This window comes from Cebus imitator, unplaced genomic scaffold (genome assembly GCF_001604975.1).
Source record: "Cebus imitator isolate Cc_AM_T3 unplaced genomic scaffold, Cebus_imitator-1.0 Scaffold274, whole genome shotgun sequence".
Taxonomy (NCBI): domain Eukaryota; kingdom Metazoa; phylum Chordata; class Mammalia; order Primates; family Cebidae; genus Cebus; species Cebus imitator.
In genome coordinates this window covers 557,693-576,683 of record NW_016107589.1, presented here as the reverse complement: position 1 = coordinate 576,683, position 18,991 = coordinate 557,693, and the positions used below count along the sequence as shown (strand labels likewise).

The following is an 18,991-nucleotide window of genomic DNA, read 5'->3' as shown; positions in this document are numbered from 1 at the left end:
TTTTGGCGGGGGGGGTAGTAAAAATGGAATCTCACTACATTGTCAAGTCTGGTCATTCCCAGGCTCAAGTGATCCTCCTGCCTTGGGCTCCCAAATTGCTAGGATTGTAGGTATGAGTCACTGTGCCTAGCCATTTGTTTATATTCTTGGGAAAACTGTCTATTTATTTACTGCCCTTGGCTCTTGCTTTATCTTATTACATGCCAAAAACTCTCCTTGCCTCTTGACTTTTTTCTTCTTCCCTCTTCAGAGGTACAATATAACCATTATACTAGTGGTTTAGTTTAGGCTACTGTGATGTGACACTAATTCTACATCTTACTGTACCAACTATTATATCTTGGGCTAGTTACTTAATCCTGTAGAGCTTCAGTTTTCTTGTCTATAAAACAAAGATACCAGTGCTTCCCTCACAGCTTTGTTGTTTTGAATAAGATGTTGTATGTAAAGTAGTTAGATTAGGAACTGACACCCACCAGATATTCCATAAATGTTAGCTGCTAGAGTATTCTACTCCTGCCCATGAAAGATTAACTGCCACAGGAATTGCCCTCCTGCCATAAACAGTGAGAAAACCAGATAAAATCTATGAAACCACAGTTTTCATAACATTGAACAACAGGAAACAAGGGACTGTTATCTCTGAGAGAAGGGAAAAAAAACAAGGTGATCCCTACAATTGCTCTGGCTAGGCAGTTTCTAGGCTGTAGCAAAGGAAAGAGAACCAAAACAGAAACTGGCAACCTTATTGGTGAGAGACAGAGATGACAGTCTGAGAAGAATAAGACAAAGTGCTGAAGAGACTGGAACTGCACAGAGATCTATAGAGAAAGCCCCTCAGTTTTTGCCTATATAGTGATCTGTGCATGAATAAGATGAAACTCCTCAAAACCCAAGATAACACCTTCAGAAAGCAGTTGACAGAGTAATTCACAAAACTCATGATTTGTATTCACACCAGCCAGTATGAAGAGTAGTGGGACTAATTTAGTCTCAGAATAAAAACTGTTCTGGAGCCTCCATAACAAAGTATAAAGCAAGCCTTGGAAGGATCAAACAGATCAGCAAGTTACTTAATTGTGTACCACACTAACACCAAATACCCTTTAAAGGAATAATTTAAAGGAACACCCCTCAAACAAAACCCATTACCCAGAAATATAAATCACAAAGCTCTATGTTTAATCAGTAATTATGAAGTATGCAAAAATACTGCCTTACATGACCAGTAAGCTGAGGAGGGGTAATCAGTCAATAGGAAAAAAACCCAGAGTGACAATGGTAATAGAATATAAAAGAACCAGCCGGGCACAGTGGCTCACGCTTGTAATCCCAGCCCTTTGGGAGGCCAAAGCGGGGTGGATCACCTGAGGTCAGCAGTTCAAGACCAGCCTGGCCAACATGGTGAAACCCTGTCTCCATGAAAAATACAAAAAATTAGCCTCTCATGGTGGCGGTTGCCTGTAATCCCAGCTACTCAGGAGACTGAGCCAGGAGAATCACTTGATGAACTGGGGAGGCAGAGGTTGCAGTGAGCCAAGATCATACCATTGGACTCCAGCCTGGGCAACAAGAGTGAACTCCGTCTCAAAAAAAAGAAAAGAAAAGAAAACCTTAAGCCAGGTATGGTGGCTCACACTTGTAATTCCAGCACTTTGGGAGACTGGATCAGGAGGATCACTTAAGCCTAGGAGTTCAATTCCAGGATGGGCAATATAAGACCCCGTCCCAACCAAAAAAAAAAAAAAAAAAAAAAGGAGAACTTTAATGTAGCTATTATACATCTTATAAATATGATTAAGAACTTAAAGAAAAATATGATGTGATGAGGAGAGAAAAGAAGATACATAAAGGTCCAAATGAAAACATCTAGAGATGAAAACTATCTCAAATATTATACCAGATGAGATTAACAGCAGATTAGATACTATAGAAGAAGAATAAAAAAGTGAATTTGCAGACATGATAAAAGACAGTATGTAAAACAAAGAACAGAGAAAAATGACCTCCATTTATTCATTAAAGAATGCTTTGTAAAGCTGCAGGAAATATTAGGTGGCCTACCAAACCTTTCTTTCAGAAAGAAAGAGTGGGAGAACAGGGACAGAAAAAGTATTTAAATAAAATCAAAAAATTTCCAAATTTGATGAAAACTATGTAAACACAAATTTACAAATAAACTCCAGACGAAAGAAACATTAAGAAAACCACATCAAAGTACATTTTGTGTAGAGTAACAAAGATAAGAATGACAGACAGGCAATTTGTCAGAAGTCCTGTAGGCCAGAAGACAACAGAAAACAATGGAATGAACTTTTTTTGTTGTTTTTATTCCTTGAGATGGAGTCTCACTCTGTTGTCCAGGGTGGAGTGCAGGGGCGAGACTCAACCTCAGTACAACCTCCGCCTCCTGAGTTCAAGTGATTCTCCTGCCTCAGCCCCTTCGAGTAGCTGGGATTATAGGCTTGTGCTGCTATGCCCTGCAAATTTTTTTTTTTTTTTTTTTTTTTTTTTTTTTTCAATTTTTGTATTTTTGCTAAAGATGGGGTTTTGCCATATTGATCAGGCTGGTCTCAAACTCCTGAGCTCAGGTGATCCACCCACCTCAGCCTCCCAAAGTGCTGGAATTACAGGCATGGTGGCACATGCCTGTGGTCCCAGCTACTTGGGAGGTTGAGGTGGGAGGATCACTTGAGCCTGGGAGGTTGACGCACTGCAGTGATCACCCCACTGCACTCTAGCCTAGACAACAGAGTGAGACTGTCTTAAAAAAGAAAAAAAAAAACAAAAACGAGTGACCATTCTATCATCTGTTCTCAGATCAAGAAAAGCTGATAGAATGCACCATCAGCAGATCCACAATATACTAAAGTTAAAGGTCATTATTCAGGCAGAAGAAAATGATGTGATATGGAAATAAGAACTTATACAAAGTAATGAAGAACATCTTACATGGTATATATGAGTAAATAGAAAAGATCTCTTTTTCTCATTTATAATCTTTTTAACAGTTAATTGTTTAAAAGCAAAAATAAGCCAGGTGTGGTGGCTCACACCTGTAATCCCAGCACTTTGGGAGGCCAAGGCAGGCGGATCAGAGGTCAGGAGATCAAGACCACCCAGCTAACATGGTGAAACCCCATCTCTACTAAAATATAAAAAATTAGCTGGCTGTGGTGGCACATGCCTGTAGTCCCAGCTACCCAGGAGGCTGAGACAGGAGAATCACTTGACCCCGGAAGGCAGAGGTTACAGTGAGCCAAGAGTGCGCCACTTACATTTCAGCCTGGTGACAGAGCGAGACTCAATCTCAAAAAAAATAAAAGGCAAAAGTAGCAACAATGTATTGTGGGATTTATAATATAGGTAAAATTCAAATATATAATAGTAGCACAGAGGAAAAGAGGGAAAATGGAAGTATAGTTTTGTAAGGATCTTAACTAAATGTAAAGTGAAATTAATATTTGAAGATAGACTGATCAAAGTTAAAGATTAATACTGAAAATGCTAAAGCAACCACTTAAAAACAAAGACATATAGCTAATAAGTCTAAAATGGAAAGCAAAATCAAATTACAAAAAATACGCAATAATTCAAAAGAAGACAGGGAAAATGAAACCAAAAGGAAATGGGACTAGCCAGGTTCAGTGCCTCACACCTGCAATCCCAATACTTTGAGAGGTCAAGGTGGGGGTTACTTGAATCCAGGAGTTCAAGACCAGCCTGGGCAACAGAGCAAGACTTGCATCTCTACAAAAAATTTAAAAATTAGCTCGGCTTCGTGGCATGCACCTGTGGTTCCAACTACTCGGTGGCTGATGGAGGAAGGATCATTTAAACTCAGAAGGTTGAGGCTGCAGTGAGCTGTGAGTGCACCACTGCACTCCAAACAATTAACTTTTAAAAAAAGATTATAATGAGAAAAAGAGATATTTTATATTTACTAAGCTTCTGCCTACATGATAAAAAATAGAAGGTGTAGTTTACCAATGAGAGAATGAGAGATACAGGCACGGTGGCATGTGCCTATAATCTCATCTACTTGAGAGTCTTAGATGGGAGGATCACTTTAGCCCCGGAGCTTGAGGCCAGCGGAGGAACATAGTGAGACCCTATCTCTTTAAAATAATAATAATAAAAAGAATGCAAGGACCTCAATATAGATATTTTAGACATTAAAATAAGTAAAATTATGAACATTATTATGCCGATAAATTTTTTTTTTTGAGACAGAGTCTATCTCTGTTGCGCAGGCTGGAAGTGCAGTGGTACGAGCTCAGCTCACTGCAACTTCCACCTCCCGGATTCAAGTGATTCTCCTGCCTCAGCCTTCCAAGCAGCTGGGATTACAGGCGCCCACCACCACGCCTGGCCAATTTTTTTGTATTTTTAGTAGAGGCAGGTTTTCACCATGTTGGCCAGGCTGGTCTCAAACTTCTGACCTCAGGTGATCCACCCATCTCCGCCTCCCAAAGTTCTGAGATTACAGACGTGAGCCACCATGCCCAGCCTTAACATGTCTTCTGCAAAGGTAAAGTTTTAAACTTTTATATTAAGCCGGGTGCAGTGGCTCACACCTGTAATCCCAGCACTTTGGGAGGCCCAAGTGGATCACCTGAGGTCAGGAGTTCGAGTCCAGCCTGGCTAACATGGTGAAACCCTGTCTCTATTAAAAATACAAAAAATTGGCCGGGCATGGTGGCAGGCGCCTGTAATCCCAGCTGCTCGGGAGGCTAAGGCAGGAGGATCACTTGAACCCTGGAGGCAGAGGTTGCAGTGAGCCAACATTGCGCCACTGCATTCCAGCCTGGTTGACAGAGCGAGATGCCATCCAAAAAAAAAAGACACTGTTAAGAAAATGAAAATAGGCTGGGCACAGTGACTCATACCTATGATCTGAGCATATTCGAAGGCCAAGGCAGTGGGATTGCTTGAACCCAAGGGTTCAAGACCACCCTAGGCAACATAGAGAGACCTCATCTCTACAAAAAAAAAAAAAATTTAAAGTTAGTGAGATGTGGTGGCTTGTACCTGTGGTCCCAGCTATTCAGGAGGCTGAGGTGAGAGAATCATTTAACCCTGGGAGGTTGAGGCTGCAGTGAGCTGTGATTGTGCCACTGCACTCCAGTCTGGATGACAGAGTGAGACCCTGTCTCCAAAAAAAGAGAAAATGAGAAGCTACTGTGCATAGTGATGCACACCTATAATCCCAGCTACTTGGGAGGCTAAGACAGAAGGATCTCTAAAGGCCAGCAGGATTTTGACACCAGTCTGGGCAAACAAACCCATTCTTTTGTTATTGTTGTTCTGTTTTATTTTGCTTTTGTAGAAATGGGGTCTCACTGTTTTGCCCATGCTGGTCTTTAACTCTTATGCTCAAGTAATTCTTCCACCTTGGCCTCCCAAAGTGCTGGGGAACTACAGGTGTGAACCACCATGCCAGCCCAAGCTGGTTTTAAAAAGATTTGAACAGATACCTCATCAGAAAAGATAGATCAATGGCAGATAAGTATGTGGAATAAATTATTCATTAGGGAAATACAAGTTAAAACTGTAATGAGAAATCATTATGTCTACTAGAATGGCTAAAATTTTTTAAACTGACAGTATCAAGTATTATCAAGGATGTGGAGGAAGTAGATCTCTTAAATATTGCTGGTAGGAATGCAGATTGGTACCATCACTTCGGAAAGCAATAAGGTCATTTCTTACAAAGTTATAAAACTAAAATTTACCATATGACATGGCATCCCACTGCTAGGTATTTACAAGAGAAATGAAAACATTTCCACAAAAAGACCTATACTTGAATGTTTATAGCTGCTTTATTTGTTTGTTTGTTTTTGAGACAGGATCTCTCTGTTGCCCAGGCTGGAGCGCAATGGAGCGATCTCTGCTCACTCCAGCCTCTGCCTCCCAGGCTCAAACAATCCTCCTACCTCAGCCTCTCAAGTAGCTGGGACCACAGGCATGCACTACCACACTGGGCTAAGTTTTGTTGTGGTTTTTTTTTGGAGACAGTGTTTTGCCATGTTGTCCAGGCTGGTCTCAAACTCCTGGGCTCAAGTTCCTGGGCCCATCTCAGCCTCCCAAAGTCCTAGGATTACAGGCATGAGCCACTTCATCCAGCCATATAGCAGCTTTATTTATGATAGCCAAAAATTGGAAACAGTCCAAATGTTCACCAGCTGATGAGTAGATAAACAAGTCATGGTACATTCATACCATGGAATACTACTCAGCTATAAAACGGAATGAATTACTAATACAGCAATATAGATGAGTCTCAAAAGCATTATGCTAAGTGAAGGAAACCCAACACAAATGACTGCATCATACATGCTTCTAGTATTATAAAGTTGATCACTGATGGCCAGGGCTTGAGGAAAGAGAATTGACTTGACTGCAAAGAGCCTGAGAGAGCTTTTGGAGATGGAATAGAAAGGTTCTGTGTCGTGATTGTGGCAGTTGTTCATTCAGTTTCTCTAAACTCACTAAGGTAAACACTTTAAATTGTTGAATTTATTTATAAATTATACCTCAGGTTGGACACAGTGACTCATGCCTATAATCCCAGCACTTTGGGAAGCCAAGGCAGGACCAGGAACTTGAGCCCAGGAGTTCGAGAACAGCCTGGGCAACATGGCAAAACTCCATCTCTACAAAATATACAAAAATTACTCAGAGGTGATGGTGCACTCCTGTAGTCTCAGCTACTCTGCAGGCTAGGGTGGGCGGATGGCTTAAGCCAAAGAGACGGAGGTTTCAGTGAGCCAAGATCAAGCCACTAGTCTCCAACGTGGATGATAGAGCCAGACTTTGTCTCAAAAATAAGTAAATAAATGCAGTAAAGCTAAGCTGGAGGGACCCAAAAAAAGAAAAAATAATAATAAGTAAATAAATAAAATCTCAGTAAAGCAAGGGCTTTTTGTTTTTTTAGGTTAGCTATTTGGCCTTTGGGGTTCTGAAACTCCCATTCAGAAGGATCCGTTTGTGACCCTTATAAAATAAGTGAAATCATTCATTTCTATTTCAGAGACGGAAGAGATGGGTGATGAAGAAGTTTTCTCCTGGTTGAAGTGTGCAAAGGGACAGTCCCACGAACCAGAGAATCTCATGCCCACACAAATTATTCCTGGCACAGGTAAGGAAATTCCTTTTTTAGATTTGGTGGAAGAAATGTTTTTAGTTGAGATAGCCATACAACATAAAAATTTTGAAATTTTTTTTTTTTTTTTGAGACAGAGTTTCGCTCTTGTTACCCAGGCTGGAGTGCAATGGCGCGATCTCGGCTCACCGCAACCTCCGCCTCCTGGGTTCAGGCAATTCTCCTGCCTCAGCCTCCTGAGTAGCTGGGATTACATGCCCAGCTAATTTTTTGTAGTTTTAGTAGAGACGGGGTTTCACCGTGTTGACCAGGATGGTCTCGATCTTTTGACCTCGTGATCCACCTGCCTCGGCCTCCCAGAGTGCTGGGATTACAGGCGTGAGCCACCGCGCCCGGCTAAATTTTGAAATGTTTTATCTTAGCCTGATTTTTTCTTTTAAGCATCATCAGATTTCTCTGAGAATTTGGATCTTTATTATTATTGTTTTTGTAAGACATGGTCTGCTCTGTCATCCAGACTGGAGTGCAGTGGTGTGATCATAGCTTTCTGCAGCCTTGAATTCCTGGCCTCAAGAGATCTTCCCTCCTTGACCTCCCAAAGTGCTGGGAGTAAAGGCATGAGCAACCGTGCTCAGCCAAATTTGGATCTTTCAATGTGTTTTAGTGTGCATGTGGCCACTGCACACTCTACTACTCCCCATTTCAGAGGAACTAATTTTGTTCCCAGATATCATTTCACATTCCTGTGGTTGGCTGGAATTTATTCTTTACAAATTATACCTCAGGTTGGGTGCAGTGACTCACACCTGTAATCCCAACACTTTGGGAAGCCAGAATGAAAAAGCCATTACCTAGGCTTTCAGAAAGACTTCTGGTTTTAGGCTTGTAAAACTCCAGCTAAAATATTTATACTTTTGAACACTAAAGAATCTACCCCTAGAGTTTCTCCTGGAGGACACCGTGTTAATGTTTACTAGACGAGGGAAAGGAGTGTAGCTTAGTGCTTAAAAGTAACAGAACTTTAGGGGTAGATATACCTGGACTAAAGTGTTTAAGTGCTTCCATTTACCAGCTTTCTGTACTTGAGCAAATAACCTAACTTCTCTCAGTCTCAGTTTGATCATCAAAAATTGAAGATAAAAGCAGCTATCTGGCTGAGCATGGTGGCTCACACCTGTAATCCCAGCACTTTGGGAGGCCAAGGTGGGCGGATCACAAGGTCAGGATATCGAGACCATCCTGGCTAACAGAATGAAACCCCATCTCTACTAAAAATACAAAAAAATTAGCCGGACATGGTGGCAATAGCGTGTAGTCCCAGTTACTCAGGAGGCTCAGACAGGAGAATTGCTTGAACCCAGGAAGTGGAGGTTGCAGTGAGCCAAGATCATGCCACTGCACTCCAGCCTGGGTGACAGAGAGAGACTTCATCTCAAAAAAAAGAAAGAGCTACCTTATTGAAATGTGGTAAGGATTGAGAAAGATAATGTAAAGAAGACTCTTAGCACAATATGTGGCATATACGAGTATTCTGGTGTTATTTTTATTGTTACCTTTTTCCCCAGCTCTTTACAATATTGGAGACATGGTACATGCTGCCCGGGGCAAGTGGGGAATTAAAGCAAACTGCCCATGTATCAGTCGACAGAACAAATCTGTGTTGAGACCTGCCGTCACCAATGGGATGTCACAGGTAAACTGGTGTGACTGGGTATAACTAAATGAAGCTTAAAGATTTTTGTACCAGGAAATGCCCTCTTTTCAGCTCTGTTATGCCAGGCTACTATAGGATTCCTGGGGAATTAGGGAATGGAGAAGCCTTTCTAGAGAGAGCTCAAAGAACTTAACTCAAAGGATTATTTAATTACTCCTGATTGGTACAGTTCAGTTTCTCTTCATTCATCTTTTTTTTTTTTTTTTTTTTTTTTTTGAGACAGAGTCTTGCTCTGTTGCCAGGCGCCAGGCTGGAGTGCAGTGGCACAATCTCGGCTCACTGCAATCTCCGCCTCCCAGGTTCAAGCAATTCTCCTGCCTCAGCCTCCTGAGTAGCTGGGACTACAGGCACGTGCCACTACAACCAGCTAATTTTTGTATTTTTTTAGTAGAGACAGGGTTTCACCATGTTGTCCAGGATGGTCTTGATCTCTTGACCTCATGATCCACCCGCCTCAGCCTCCCAAAGTGCTAGGATTATAGGCGTGAGCCACCATGCTGGGCCTGCTGGGATTACAGGCGTGAGCCACCAGGCCCGGCCTTCATTCATCTCTAAACCAGTTCAAGGTTAACTAATAGCACAAAGAGATTCTTAGCATCTTGTCAAGATGTAATTATACCTCAGGGTTTTTATATGGTAAAGAATATAGAAAAGGTTGCTAAGAATACTACTGGTCTTCTTGAGTCTTAATCTGAGATGATACATGGTCCCTATCACTGTATTCATCTCAGGTACAGAAGACAGAAATATGAAGATTGGTTCACTGAGTTGGGTTCAGAGGCAAGGGTTTTCACATTGTTGTCAGTTTTTGTTTTGAGACAGTCTCACTCTGTTGCCCAAGCTAGAGTGTAGTGGCGTGATCTTGGCTCACTGCAACCTCTGCCTCCCAGGTTCAAGCGATTCTCGTGCCTCAGCCTCCTGAGTAGCTGGTGTTACAGGCATGTGCCACCACACCCTGCTATGTTTTGTATGTTTAGTAGAGAGAGTTTCACCATGTCACTCAGGCTGGTCTCAAACTCCTGACATCAAGTGATCCAAGATGCTGGGATTATAGGTGTGAGCCACTATACTTGGCCTGTTCGTTTTGTTTTGTTTTGTTTTGTTTTGTTTTGACAGAATCTTATACTCTGTCACCCAGCTGGAGCTCAGTGGTGCAGTCTCAGCTCACTGCAACCTCCGCCTCCCGGTTCAAGTGATTCTCCCGCCTTAGCCTCCTGAGAAGCTGGGATTACAAGCATGCGCCACCATGCCCGGCTAATTTTTTGTATTTTTAGTAGAGACAGGGTTTCACCATGTTGGCCAGGCTGGTCTTGAACTCCTGACCTACAACCAACTGCTTCCATTCCAAGGCCTTTCTGGCAACACTGCTGTAACACATTGTTGCTGATAAGAGGCACAGAGATTAATGCTGAGGGGTCTCAAGATATATTTTCAGTAGAGTTGACCATATAGAGTATGTAAATACTCTAGATAGAGCAAATTATTTGGAAAAATCAATAATAGACTAATAAACATTTATTTAGCATTTATGTGTGTCAGAACCATACTAAGCCCTTTGCATATACTATGTTATGTAATCCTAAGAACAGTACTGTGGTCATTTAAATTACCAATTTGCCATTGTATAAATTGTGTCAGACATGCTAAGCCTTTATTCTAGATTACAAACTTCAAGCCTTGTTCACCGATCACAGAACGTAGCCTGGTTTCTGGCATGTTGTATGAGTCAATAAATATATTTTGAATTAAAGAATGTATGAAATGCCAGTTTACAGGACAGATGATTCTTCCCAGACCTATTTAGTATGTGAAGCCATTACTAGTCGTGTTGTCAAGGACAGCACTCTAATCATGTTGACCTTCTGTGTTTTAGCTTCCTAGCATAAACCCTAGTGCCTCTTCTGGAAATGAAACTACCTTCTCAGGCGGAGGAGGACCGGCAGCAGTAACAACTCCAGAGCCGGACCATGTTCCCAAAGCTGACAGCACTGACATCAGATCTGAAGAGCCTCTGAAAACAGACAGTTCGGCATCAAATAGCAATAGTGAACTGAAAGCCATCAGGCCTCCTTGCCCTGACATGGCCCCACCCTCCTCCGCCCTGCACTGGTTGGCAGATTTAGCAACCCAGAAGGCTAAAGAAGAAACAAAAGGTGAGATGCATACAAACCTCTGCTCTGCTTGTGGTGGAACTCAAGAATTTGTTCCAGGATTCTTTGAACTCACACATTACCATCCACATTAATGAAACGTGCCACTTGCTTTCTCTGGCTGATCACATAAAAATGAAGGACTGTCTTTCAACTTCTTTCTAGAAGTGGAGCTTCTCTAAAAAAGCACATGCCTGGGCTCTACCCTACCTACCCTAGATCTCCTTAGTCAGAATTTATAGAAGGTTTTGGTTTTTTTTTCAGAAGCAGTTTCGCTCTTGTTGCCCAGGCTGGAGTACAATGGCGCGATCTCAGCTCACCACAACCTCTGCCTACTGGGTTCAAGCGATTCTCCTGCCTCAGCCTCCCGAGTAGCTGGGATTACAGGCATGCGCCACCACACTTGGCTGATTTTTTTGTATTTTTAGTAGAGACGGGGTTTCTGCATGTTGGTCAGGCTGGTCTTGAACTCCTGACCTCAGATGATCTGCCCAACTTAGCCTCCCAAAGTGCTGGGATTACAGGCCTGAGCCACTGTGTCCGGCCACATACAAGGTTTTTAATAAGATTCTCAGATGGTTCTGTTATGCAGCCAGGATTGAGAGCTAGACTTAGAGTAGAAGTTTTCAATGGACACAAGAATCACCTGGGAAATGGTTTAAAATGCAGATTCCTGTGCCCAACCCAGAACTATGAAACCAGAATCTCTAGGGGTAATGATCTTCATTTTTAACAAGCACTCCAAGTGACTTCAGTACAGGTATTCTGGAAATCCACTTGAAACACTGTTTTAGAAAATAAGGGAGATGAAAGATGGATGAGAACAAAAGGGAGTTTGAAATTCAGATTTGGTAAAGAAGTAGTAGGAAAGCTTCTCCTTGGCTGTGAGACCTCTTATAATTATAGCTTGTCAGGCTAGACCCAAACAGAGCATACACAGTTTGGGGGGTGCAGGGGAAGGGAGAGAATCTTTCCTTCTTCCCACGTGACTGATTTTTAGGAGTCAGCTGTGTACTGGGTATTCCTTTTTGTACCTAATGCTATTCCTGGTTATGTTCTTACAGAAGCAGGGTCCCTGAGGTCGGTGCTCAATAAAGAGTCTCATTCACCCTTTGGGCTGGACTCATTCAACTCCACTGCAAAGGTCTCTCCGTTGACTCCAAAGCTTTTTAACAGTCTGTTGCTGGGTCCCACTGCCTCCAACAATAAAACCGAAGGCTCTAGCCTTCGAGACCTCCTTCACTCCGGGCCTGGAAAACTTCCTCAAACCCCTTTGGACACAGGCATACCTTTTCCCCCGGTCTTCTCTACATCCTCAGCAGTAAGTGTCCTCTCTGCAACTCTAGCCTTTGCTGCCTTTCCATGAAAGAACCGTCAGAGATCTGATAATCGGGTTAGAGGGCACATGGGTGATGTGTGTTCTCTACGTTGTCAAGCTGACAAGGTCTCTCTTTAAAGTTTTGGGAATGTTTGAGATCTTTTTAAGTAGTGAACCTTTGTACCATGTTAGGAGGTCAGTAAAAGTTGAGAATTTGAAGTTTTCCAGTCATCAGCAGAAAAGTTAATACAATGATTGCTTGATTTTCTTGATAATAGCAGGCGTTAATTTTTTTTTAACCTGGATAGTACATTTGTATTGTATTCTCTTGGGTATCTAATAGATATCTGAAACCCTTAATGCATGTAAGCCTGAACTCCTGATCTTCTGATCATAAGCCTGCTTCTCCTTAGTTTTCTCTTACTGGTCAGTGGCATCTGTGTCCTTCTGATTGCTTGCACCAGAAATCTTAGAATCATTTGGGAATCACCTGTCTTACCTTTCATATCTAATTTGTTAGCACATCCTTTCAAATTTGATCTTCCAACTATATTCAGAATCCACTTATTTTTCATCAGGTCTATTGCTTTCTCTCTGGTCTGAGCCAACATCTTGCCTAAGTTTTTGCAATAAATTCCTTACAGGTCTCCTTATTTCTGCCCTTCACAATCAACAATGTATTCTCTTTTTTTTGAGACGGGGTCTCGCTATGTTGCCCAGGCTGAAGTGCAGTGGCTATTCACATGCATGATCCCACTACTGACCAGCACGGGAGTTTTGACCTGGTCCGTTTCCGACCTAGGCTGGTTCCCCCCTCCTTGGGCAACCTGGTGGTTTTCCGCTCCTAGGAGGTTACCATATTGATGCTGAACTTAGTGTGGACACCTGATCGGCATAGTGCACTACAGCCCAGAACTCCTGGACTCAAGAGATCCTCCAGCCTCAGCCTCCCGAGTAGCTGGGACTACAGGCACGTGCCACCACGCCCAGCCAACAATGTATTTTCAATACAGTAGCTAGAGTGGTCCTTTTAAAATATAAGTCATCCCACTGGAGGCTTTTTATTAAGAAATAAAAATTTTTAAAGAATGAAAAGAAAAAATAATAAAATATAAGTCAGATCATATCACCTCTGCCTGGAATCCTCCAAGGGCTTCCTCTTTCTCTCATAAGATGAGCAGAGTCCTTATAGTTCATACAGATGAATAGAATATGCACCTGGACTATGAGGCTGTAGCCTTATTTGTTCCTCTTCCCCTCACTTCCGTGACTTCAACTATCACACTCTGTCCTGTTCACTTCGTTCCAACCACACCCACCTTCTTGCTGTTGTTTGAACGTGGCCAGGCATGCTCCCTCTTGAGAGCCTTTGCACTTGTTATTTCCTCTACCTAGAATTTCTTTCCCATGTAACCACCTTGCTTGCTTCATCATTAGCTCCCTCACCTACCTCCTGAAATGTTACTCTCAGTAACCCTTTCTTTGTACATCACCCTTTCTAAAATTCCATCACACTGTCACCTCTGCACATATCTATTTTCCCTGCTTTGTTTTTTTCATAGCACTCATTACCATCTGACCTATTATATGTTTTATTTTCTGTCTCTTGCCTCTCCTAAAGGCATTTTTTCCTGTTTTATTCTATAGTATATCCCTAGGGCCATGGTGTTTGATCCAGTCATGTTTAGTAAGCATTTATTGAATGAATTCATTCACAAGATACAACATCTAAAAGACAGAAAGGAGGTGGGGCACGGTGGCTCATGCCTGTAATCTCAGCAATTTGGGAGGCTGAGGCAGACGGATTACCTGAGGTCAGGAGTTCAAGACCAGCCTGACCAACATGGAAAAACCCCATCTCTATTAAAAATACAAAATTAGCTGGGCCGGGTGGTGAGCGCCTGTGATACCAGCTATGTGGGAGGCTGAGGCAGGAGAATCACTTGAACCCAGGAGGCTGAGGTTGCGATAAGACAAGATCATGCCATTGCACTCCAGCCTGGGCAAAAAGAGTGAAACTCCATCTCAAAAAGAAAAAAGAAAGGCAGCCAGGCACACTGGCTCACACCTATAATCCCAGCACTTTGGAAGGCTGAGGCAGACAGATCACTTGAGGTCAGAAGCTCAAGACTAGCCTGACCAACATAGCAAAACCTAAAAACCTCTACCAAAAAATACAAAAATTAGCCAGGCATGATGGCACATGCTTGTAATCCCAGCTACTTGGGAGGCTGAGGCAGGAGAATTGCCTGAACCTGGGAGGCGGAAGTTGGAATGAGCCGAGATCGCACCACACACTGGGCAACAGAGGGAGAATTGTCTCAAAAAAATAAATGAGCCTGGGTGTGGTGGTTCATGCCTGTAATACCAATACTTTGGGAGGCTGAGGCAGGCAGATCACCTGAGGTTGGGAGTTCAAGACCAGCCTGGTCAACATGGTGAAACCCTATCTCTACTAAAAATAAAACATTAGCCAGGTATTGTGGCACGTGCCTGTATTCCCAGTTACTCAGGAGGCTGAGGCAGGAGAATCACTTGAGCCCGGGAGGTGAAAGTTGCGGTGAGCCGAGACTGCGCTACTGCATTCCAGCCTTGGCAACAGAATGAGACTACAACTCAAAAAATTGATTAATTAATTAAAGATAGAAAAAAGGTTTAGAGTGAAAGGTTTCCTTCACACCCTTGCCTCCCAGCTGCCTCAAGATATTATCATCTGTATGCTTTCCTCATTTTATGCAAATGTTCTACACCTTGTTTCTCTAATTTTCAGTATATATGACCTGCAAATCATTTAAAGTGAATACATAAATATGTGTCATATTATTTTTATTTTTATTTTTTCAAAATGACAGGGTTTCACCATGTTGGCCATACTGGTCTTGAACTCCTGACCTCAGGTGATCTGCCCGCCTCGGCCTCCCAAAGTGCTGAGATTACAGGCATGAGCCACCACACCCGGCCAGCCATATTCTATTTTATGATTGATGGCTGAAACGTGATGAATTATGGGTGATTGAGCCCTATATATGTGGGTGATTGTTTCTCTTTTGGATAAGTAACTTTTTTTTTTTTTTTGAGGAGTCTCTGTTGCCCAAGCTAGAGTGCAGTGGCATGATCTCAGCTCACTGAAACCTCCACCTCCCGGGTTCAGGCTATTCTCCTGCCTCAGCCTCCCAAGTATCTGGGACTACAGGTACATGCCACCACACCTGGCTAATTTTTGTATTTTTAGTAGATACAGGGTTTCACCATGTTGGCCAGGCTGGTCTTGAACTCCTGACCTCAGGTAATCCACCCGCCTAAGCCTCCCAAATTGCTAGGGTAACAGGTGTGAGTCACTGCACCTGGCCTGGATAAGTAACTTTTAAAAAGCAAACAAAACAATTACTTTGGGTACTGTTTTATATATATTTTCTCATCATACTGCCAGTTCTTTTTCTGATTCTTCCGTGATGTTACATGATTATATACACTTTATAGAGACAGGGATTAGTAATACTGTAAGCATAGGATTATCCAGTTTATAAAAGCTCCCCTACCTTTAGTTTTGTGACCTTAGGTATGTCACTTTCATCTCTGGGCCTGAGCTCTCCCATCAGCTGAAACAGGTGAGTGATTCTCAGTGGGATAGTAGTGAGGGAAAAATTGGAGAGTCAGAGACTGCTTTCAGAATATACAATTCCTCTTAAACACTCTGGTACACCCTTCATTGAGGTGCTCCCTGCCTTGATAAAGTCACTTCAGTTACTTAATCGAAGTATTATATCCCTTGGGCCTGCTGATTAGGAAATATTTAGAACCGTCAAACTAAATGATCTTTCTCACTCAGTTAACAGCATTTGATGATCCCTGCAGTCTACATGCATGTGTGCTTTGTACACTGAATAGCTGATGCCAAAGGTATTTCTTAGGACTCAAATCTCTCAAGGCAGATGGGAATCTTTCTATACTTCCCTTTCTTACCTAATTGTTAAGGTAAAATATGAAGGATAAAGGTATTTAAGATGTTGACTTCTTAGGCCCTTCCAATTGTAAAAGACATTTTAATAACTTTTGTAGAATTTAATCAGATAGGTCAGAACTACTTGTGAATACAACTGTGAGAGTTTTTGGAATGCCATTCTCATGGTGCTTCAGTTAAGCTTACCTGATGGATTTGTGTCTGGCAGGGAGTGAAGAGCAAGGCCAGCCTACCCAACTTTCTTGACCACATCATTGCCTCAGTGGTAGAAAATAAGAAAACCTCAGACGCTTCAAAGCGGGCCTGCAACTTGACTGATACCCAGAAGGAAGTGAAGGAAATGGTGATGGGGTTAAATGTGCTAGATCCCCATACTTCTCACTCCTGGCTCTGTGATGGGAGGCTTCTATGTCTCCATGATCCCAGCAACAAAAACAATTGGAAGATCTTCCGGGAGTGTTGGAAGCAAGGTCAGGTAAGCAAGAACAAGTCATTCCGAGGACCAGCTGTCTGCCTGCCTACCACAACTACCTGGACAATTGCAGGTCTCTCCTTTTGCCAGGGAGATTTAGACATAGTGAGGTTATTATAATAGCCTTGCTACTTCAAGTTATCTTGGGTTTTTAAAAGCAAGGAGATGGCTGGGCATGGTGACTCACACCTATAATCTTAGCACTTTGGAAGGCCAAGGCAGGAGGATCATCTGAGGTCAGGAGTTCAAGACCAGCCTGGCCAACATGATGAAACCCCATCTCTACTAAAAATACAAAAAAAAAACTAACTGGGCATGGTGGTGGGTGTCTGTAATCCCAGCTGCTGAGGAGGCTGAGGCAGAAGAATCACTTGACCCGGGAGGCAGAGGGGGCAGTGAGCCGAGATCATGCCACTGAATTCTAGCCTGGGTGACAGAGTGAGGTTCTGCCTCAAAAAAAATAAATAAATAAAAGGAAGAAGATTCCTAAAAACACACCATGCATCCTCTTGTTTCTAAGCTATGTAGTTCTGTGTTCTTAAAAAGGCAGTTGAAATTTGTGTTAGGTGGTGATCTGGTATTGATAACACCTTTAGAGAAAAATCCTTAAGTGTGATTTTAACCTGGGGTGGAGGAGGGTTTAGAGGTAGGTAGTACTTTTTCTAAGTAAATGTTTTAAGGCCACACAAGTTTTTTGATAGTGTGATTAACAATCCCTAGTTTAAAAACTTTAGCAGGTGTTGAGGAAGGGGGAGCTCATGGATGGAATTGTCACTTTCAGTATGAGGAAGTGTTCTCAAATCTCAAAGTTGCACTTGTCAGCTATTTGTCCTCTCACCTTAAAACAGTGGCAGGTATTAGGGCAACAGAAGTGATTTCCTGAGGGTGAGAATCAAGCATAACAATGGAGTAGAAGCATTTCCTTTCACTTTAGTTGACATGTGGAAATCCATGCATTATAAAACTGGGAAGGAATAGTAGAGCTTTCCTGGAGAAGAAGAGGCCCTCCTCAGGAAACCCTCCTTTCTCTCTCAGCCCTAAAGCTGGAAGTTTTTCCTAGATCGCTCTGATTGGGATATTTTTGTTTTCATAGCCAGTGCTGGTTTCGGGGGTACATAAAAAGCTCAAGTCTGAGCTCTGGAAGCCAGAAGCCTTTAGCCAGGAATTTGGAGACCAGGATGTGGACTTGGTGAACTGCAGGAACTGTGCTATAATTTCCGATGTGAAAGTTCGGGATTTCTGGGATGGTTTCGAGATCATATGCAGTAAGTAGCTTTTATACCTAGTTCAGTAATAGCAAACTGGGAAATAAACATCTATATGCCCGGCTCTGCCTTTGAATAATAAATTACATTCTGGAGCATAATGGAGACTTGAATAAATAAATACATACATACATACAGCCAGCCAGGCGCAGTGGCTTGCTCCTATAGTTTCAGCCCTTTCAGAGGCTGATGCATGGATCTCCGAGGTCAGGAGTTCCAGACCAGCCCACCCAACTTGGTGAAACTCTGTCTCTAGTAAAAATACAAAAATTAGCTCGGCGTAGTGTTGTGTGCCTATAATCCCAGCTACTGAGGAGGCTGAGGCAGGAAAACCACTTGAACCCAGGAAGTAGAGGTTGCAGTGAGCTGAGATGGCACCACAAATAAAACCAAATTAAGGCCAGGCATGGTGTCTCTACTAAAAAAAAACAAAAATTAGCCAGGTGTAGTGACAGGCACCTGTAATCCCAGCTACTTAGGAGGCTGAATCAGGAGAATCACTTGAACCTGGGAGGCATAGATTGCAGTGAGCCAAGATCATGCCATTGCACTCCAGCCTGGGCATCAAGAGTGAAACTCCATCTCGAAAACAAAAACAACAACAATAAAAAACAAATTATACCCACTTGGTGGGGTACATTCTTCCCTGGTGCCAACCATGTAGTTTACATGGCAATCACATGACTCCCAAAGCATACCTAGGCTTAAGCATGTGATTCCATGGGCTGTGCAGAGCACTTTCACTCTGAGGAAGAGGGACAGGATCCCTGTAAGATGGAAAAATATGACACATAGTAAAGTAGTGAGTGAGGAAAACAAAGTCCACCTAGTCCATTACAGGAGTTTACAACTCTGAAATAAGAGGTTAGTCTCCTAAGCCAGGTGCAGTGGTTCATGCCTGTAATCCCACCACTTTGGGAGGGTGAGGCGGGCAGATCACCTGAGGTCAGGAGTTCAAGACTAGCCTGGTCAACATGGTGAAACCCTGTCTCTACTAAAAATA

General features: G+C 42.6%; 1 protein-coding gene across 2 annotated transcripts in view; it reads left to right on the top strand.

Moving 5' to 3' along the window:
* The window catches only part of KDM3B (lysine demethylase 3B), a 60,792-nt gene that overhangs the window by 28,351 nt on the left and 13,450 nt on the right, over positions 1 to 18,991 (top strand). For both annotated transcript variants that reach the window (XM_017500982.2, XM_037728645.1), the window contains 6 exons: positions 7,037 to 7,144; positions 8,674 to 8,801; positions 10,696 to 10,975; positions 12,037 to 12,293; positions 16,460 to 16,726; positions 17,817 to 17,988. In XM_017500982.2, coding sequence (XP_017356471.2) covers positions 7,037 to 7,144; positions 8,674 to 8,801; positions 10,696 to 10,975; positions 12,037 to 12,293; positions 16,460 to 16,726; positions 17,817 to 17,988 — 1,212 coding nt within the window. The remainder of the gene's footprint in view (positions 1 to 7,036; positions 7,145 to 8,673; positions 8,802 to 10,695; positions 10,976 to 12,036; positions 12,294 to 16,459; positions 16,727 to 17,816; positions 17,989 to 18,991) is intronic.